At 36.7% G+C, this 6,000-nt stretch overlaps 1 protein-coding gene across 1 annotated transcript; it reads right to left on the bottom strand.

Annotated features, from left to right (window-relative positions):
• Positions 1–2,039: 2,039 nt before the first annotated feature.
• Positions 2,040–5,308, bottom strand: LOC136815599 (uncharacterized). Its single transcript, XM_067072051.1, has 4 exons — positions 5,103–5,308; positions 4,433–4,737; positions 4,085–4,169; positions 2,040–3,088 (listed from the first exon to the last, which is right to left on the bottom strand). The coding sequence occupies exons 1-4, from the start codon at positions 5,137–5,139 to the stop codon at positions 2,790–2,792; spliced, it is 726 nt and encodes a 241-aa protein (XP_066928152.1). The 5' UTR covers positions 5,140–5,308; the 3' UTR covers positions 2,040–2,789.
• Positions 5,309–6,000: the final 692 nt, after the last annotated feature.

Here is a 6,000-nt window from a genome sequence, read left to right as displayed (position 1 = left end):
CAAGGATGAAGTTTTGAGTAGCGTTTCTTTTCTTTCTACGACTGACAAATCTGACAATGACATCAGCCTGAGCAAAATCATTGATGTTGGTAGATACAGCACCTTACAAAAATTGATTAAAGTTACCGCACTTGTATACCGCTTCGTCTCCAACATCAAAGCTAAACGCAACAATGATCATGTTATCAAAGATGTCATTTCATCTGAAGAACAAGAAGCTGCTCTTACCAACTGGATCAAGGAGGAACAACGCCTAATGAAGTCCATCCCAACATATCGAAAGCTGACGAAATCACTTGGTGTCTTCGAGAAAGACGATTTATTACGTGTCCGTGGTCGTTTTGACAATGCTGATATCACCACAGACCAAAAGCATCCAATATTGATTCGCAACGCCACTAGCCCGTTCACGAAGCTTGTCATTTGGAATTCACACGAACGGACAAAGCATCAGGGGATTGATTCAACACTGGCCGACGTTCGAAGAAGATATTGGATTGTGCAAGGAAGAAAAGCCGTGAAGAACACCATCAGACAATGTGTCGTATGTATTCGTTTTCAAGGTAGAACATTGCGTTCACCTCCAACACCGGACTTACCCGATTTTAGGGTTGATTTTCACGAACGTTCATTTAATTCTGTTGGCATGGATTTTGCAGGTCCCCTTTATTTTAGAAATTTTTTAGATAATGATAAAACCAAAAAGGACAGTCTTAAATGTTACATTCTTCTCCTTACGTGTGCTACTTCTCGAGCAGTCCATTTAGAGTTGGTACCGGACTTGTCAAAAGAATCGTTCATCCGTGCATTCAAACGTTTCGTCGCCCGAAGGGGTACGCCTTCGCTTGTTATTAGTGACAATGCAAAAACATTCCGTTCGTCCACCGTCAAAAGATTTATGACATCGCTCAACATTAAACAACGTTTTATTCTTCCAGCTTCTCCTTGGTGGGGAGGATTTTATGAGAGACTTGTGAGATCTGTTAAATCCTCACTTAAAAAGATTTTAGGACTTTCTTTCCTTACTTATGAAGAACTTGAGACCGTGCTGATTGAAATTGAAAGTTCCATCAACACACGGCCACTAACCTACGTTAACGAGGATGATACCGAAACCATCATCACTCCTAATCATCTTATTTTTGGAACTGACATTCATGATAATTTTTCTTTTGTTTCTGCGAACACTTTCGTTCCAGTTAAACGTCTTCGTCACTTACATAAAATTTTAGAACATTTCCGTAACCGTTTTTCGTCGATTTATATAAATGAACTCCGTCAATCACATATGTACAGAGAGATCAACAAACCGGATAAACGTAAACTCGTCGTCGGAGACATAGTTTTGGTCAAAGACGACACACACCTTCCGAGATCAAGATGGCCCATCGCTAAAGTTGAAGAACTTGTCAGTGGAAAAGATGGCAACATCCGCGGTGCAAAGTTATCTACCGTCACCAAGAATGGAAAACGAGGATCCATTCACCGCCCACTGGCCAAAATCATTCCTTTTGAAATCGTCGATAACCATCAACAGACGCCTGAGACACCTGTTTCACCCACCGCTACCGAACCAGCTCAAATGGTTGAAAACTGTGAGAAAGTAGTACATAATCGGGGGAGAACCAGTACGAGAAAGGCTGCAATCGAGGGACAGAACCTGCGAAGATTAAGAAATCAATATCTTTGAAACTTTTTCATGAACTTTTATTTCTTTGGTCGCTGAGGATGTAAAAACCTCACTTTTTACAGTTATTTTTTCTTATAAATAATTTTCTACTTTTTCTTTATTTTTGGCACGCGCCGTAAGCGCTCGCTTCGATGTACTTGATTTTCTTATTATTTGATTGGTAGTTTATCACGTGACTTTTGTGACTTAGCTAATTTTTCACTTATAACGGCCTCGTGTTGAGAAGGTCGCTCTCTTATTTCAGTATTTTATAGAAGATAAGGTGCATCATGAAATTTATTGAAGATATTGTTTGAAGTGACTATCCTGATTTTCCTGAAAGGAATTAACATAAATTTCCGTTTTTACATAAACTTTAAATGGTCAACGTGTATTTTTCTTTCAAATGTTGCCTCAAACGCGGGAAAAAGAGAAGAAAAAACTAATAGCTGGAAATAAACTACCAACAATTTTGAAAAAAATGGTCAATCGAAAGCCAAATAGAAAGGCGACTAATTACAGACAACAACAATCGAATGGCAACATTCTAAATGCTTTTTGCCAAGGGAAAAGTGACATTCCGTTGACTCGCCTAAGACTTCCACTTCCTGAGCTGAGATACCACTTTACACTCTCCTGTGAAAAAAATACCAACTCCAGATAGTTGGAAATGAACTTCAGAAGGTTTCTTAGTAGGATTTTTAGAACAAGCTTTCTTCAGTGCCTCTAGATGCAACTTTGTACTATTTTCCGACTATTTTCAGCAAGTAATCCCAGAACAACTTCAATAGACCTTTTCATAAATTACGTCACGAACATCACTTGCCTCGTATTCAAACAATTTCCATGGTGATCACATCCCTTGAGACATTAAATGATTTTTTTATGAATAGAAAGTAGCTGTAATAAAATCCGCTGGGAGTAAATCACCATGGTAATAATTTCAAAACAAGGCAAATGATGTTCGTGGCGTAATTCATGAAAAGGTTTATTCATTCAGAATAACTCATTGGAGTCTTAGTTTGGGAAGTGGAATCTTAGGTGAGTAAACAGTACTGAAGGACGAAAAAACTTTTAAAATAAATCATATATCCATTGCAATGTCTCGTGAAACAGATGCTTAAAACTTGTGGTATGGTACACCATAGGGATCTTTTTTGCTCACATTGGGCATCGCAGTGTAACCAGGTGGCGACATCATGTTTTGTTGTGACGACATAGAGTTGTTAACAATAACTTGTGGCTGGCCGCTGACTGGTGGTGGTGGTTGCATAACGAATGTGGTTCCACGGTCGTTCTTCTTGCTGCAACAACAACATTTACAACAACAACCAAGGAGAATGAGGAACAGAAGACCGCCGCCACCTCCGACTGATCCTTGAATTGCACTTGTTTGTGAATTCCACCAATAAACAATAGCTATTGGGAGAATAAAACCAAGAAATAGTTCTAATTAGTTTTTTGATCACCTTTTTTATTAGAAATTGGAATGAGCCAAAAACATGCGGGGCAAAAATGATCATTTCAAATCGAACTTACTCTGCACCAGACAACCTCAGGTTTATCGCTTCGTAGTACAATACTCTACGGCAATGAATTTTGAAATTAGCCGCAGATACTTAGGCTGCTGGCATCCACTAACGGATTCGTGCTCCTTATAGATACTACCTGCGGGTTTGTAAAGGTCTGTGATTCAAGCTAGTAGATATTGGGTCTGCGTACAGACAATATCAAACTTTGCTGCACTGCTGCTTGAGCACCTCATTTTTAAAATCATATATTTTAGTAAAATCTACAGATTAAAAACTCCAATATCATAATTTTGGAATTAATCCCCTAAGATTGACCTAGACTACAATGGATCCATAGCAACCATAGTACTCGTTTTCACACAGTTTGACGTCGTGCCACGGTATGCCGAAATATCCTGGGAGCATTCATAAAAACTAATCCTCCTATCGATCATTTGATTCATTATTTTTGTATACAAACACACAAACATATAGATATCAAGCAATTTTCTCATTTTTTTTCTCAATTTCTCAATTTTTTTCTCTAATGGCTTTAGTTGAAGTCTTCCAACAACTACCCTGCAGAACCAGCAGAACAAACGAGACATAAAATTGATGATAGAATATGGCCACGGACAGATTTTGCATTTTCAGAGACAGGGATGTAATTATAATTAGTTATACTGAGACGATTAATTTGTCTGAGACGAGCAATTTAGAAAATGAGCATTATGGAGGAGTGTACTTTCCATTCATGTTTCAATAAATAGGATCTCTTCCACAGATCAAATTTTACAAACTACTCGTCTCAGAGGATTTTTCCGTCTCAGTATAAATGAAAAAAACTATTCAATAAATTATTTTTCTTGCTATATATCAAAGAGAGAAAAAAGAAATAACATACCATTACAATCACTATTGACAATCTTATCATTAGAGAGCGTCACAGCATGTGAACTAATGCCCAGGACTTTCACATAAAGTTGAATCTGTAAAATAGACAAGAAGTTATATACAAATTGTTTTTGGAATAATCGGTTCGAGTGGATAAATTAAGTAAGAAAGTTGAAGTAGAACTTCTTCATCACTTTTTAACAAACAATTGTGCAAAACGTAAAAAAATATCTAAATCATAGACAAGTCTGGTCTGTAATTTGTACATCCATAGAAATTAAAATCAAAACAAAACAAACAAGATACCAAAACTCTGTTATAACTTGAAAGATCAGAAACGAAAAGATTTAATTCTTACTTTAAGATTTGTTTCTTTTTGGTCTGGTAAGCTCTCAATTTTGATTCTCAAGTAAACACCTCCCAAAGGTGTTGAAGCACCAGGTATTCCTATATCAGCAGAATCTTCAAAAGTCTCTTCCCAATCGAGGTCAGGAAATCCGAATGTAACAGATGGTTTTTCTCTACATGTCTTGATTTCCATATGGACACGCAATCTCTGGCCAGCAACAGACGTGTAACATGTTACACTGTAATCACCAAGAAGTTCGTCAAGAGCATTGGATTTCTTAGCACAATCTCCATCGTCACCTCGTATAACGATCACTGAAGTATGAGAAAAAAATATAATCTTTAAAACTTTAGCATTTCATTTAGTAGGTTGGTTCGCCCTGAGGTTTTGAGAATTCCTACCTCCTCTTAAAATACTTCTTTCTTGAGAAATTCTAGACGTTTTTTTTTTACCTGGTGCCTTTCATTGCTAAAAAAATCTCTTTAACCTATAAAGCTAAATTTGTGAACTCTCCTAGTTATTTCGAAACAAAATTGTATTAAAAAGGCAAATTAAACAATCGATCAGTTTAGCAGTTTATACATGTTTGGTACAACCTATAACAATTTGGTTTCTTAAAAGTCTTAAAAACTAGAAAACTAGATTTCATCAATTATAAGTAAGGGTATAAAATTCGTACCTGATACAAAGATTAGAAGGGCTGCAATCAGCTTCATGGTTGTTGTAGAGTTTATATCAAGAGATATTCTAAAATCCGTTTCAAAACAAACTGAGATACACGCAGACTACAAACACGTTTCTCTCACAGCGACAACCCAACTATGAATGGGAAAAAAATAAGAAATCAAATTACTCTTGAAAATCAAATTACTGTCTAACATCAATGGGTTCATAAAGATATTTCTATTCTATATGCCGTGCTTCTTAGAAATAGAGGAAATAGCGTAATCTGATTGGCTGATTGAAGTACACACCTGAGTACACGCGTAGCGTTTAGTCGTTTGAAGTAGAAAATAAATCTGCGATGAAGAGCGCGTAAAATTATAGTCTGTTCCAAAAAAGGACATTTTTTTGGAACCCTCGACACTTTTAAAAGTTGTTAAAAAAAGGGTTATTTAATGTGAATTGTGTTGCAGTTCGAAGGTTTTTGCTCATTTGATATAAAAATATTGCGCCACAGACAAAACTTTTTCAGCTTCACGAGCTTTACCAACCATTAAAATGAAGTATTTAGCCCCCACATTTAATGATGAGATTTCAGCTCTCCCCAAGTACATTAGGTCCCCCCCAAAATATTTGAAACATATTTAGCCCCCACCTTTTTTGGGTGTAACCCCTCCCCCCGCCCCCAACTAGCAGGGGGTTGACGCTATGATTAATTATTAAAAGTTTTTAATGCAGTAGAAAAAAACCATTTTTTCTTTTTCATTTCGCATTTTCATTTATAAATTCTTAGAAAATTCTAAAAGCTCACGTCAAGCCACTTAAAACTACCTTTTCAGCGAGGCACCTTTTAGCTATATCTTCTCTCTCTCAAGAGGAATATTTGAAGAAGTTTTTGGAATAGACTTCAGGAG

Source organism: Clytia hemisphaerica, unplaced genomic scaffold (genome assembly GCF_902728285.1).
Source record: "Clytia hemisphaerica strain Z4C2 unplaced genomic scaffold, Clytia hemisphaerica genome assembly, whole genome shotgun sequence".
Lineage (NCBI taxonomy): Eukaryota > Metazoa > Cnidaria > Hydrozoa > Leptothecata > Clytiidae > Clytia > Clytia hemisphaerica.
The sequence above is the reverse complement of the archived record's forward strand: the minus strand, read 5'-3'. Positions and strand labels throughout refer to the sequence as shown.

What these genes read in the sequence shown, in the direction of transcription:
- LOC136815599 (XM_067072051.1), bottom strand. Translation starts at nt 5,139, where the DNA reads ATGAAGCTGATTGCAGCCCTTCTAATCTTTGTATCAG. An exon ending in CCTTCTAATCTTTGTATCAG is followed by an intron (nt 4,738 to 5,102) that starts GTACGAATTTTA and finishes CTCATACTTCAG; the next exon opens with TGATCGTTATACGAGGTGAC. An exon ending in AAAAAGAAACAAATCTTAAA is followed by an intron (nt 4,170 to 4,432) that starts GTAAGAATTAAA and finishes TCTATTTTACAG; the next exon opens with ATTCAACTTTATGTGAAAGT.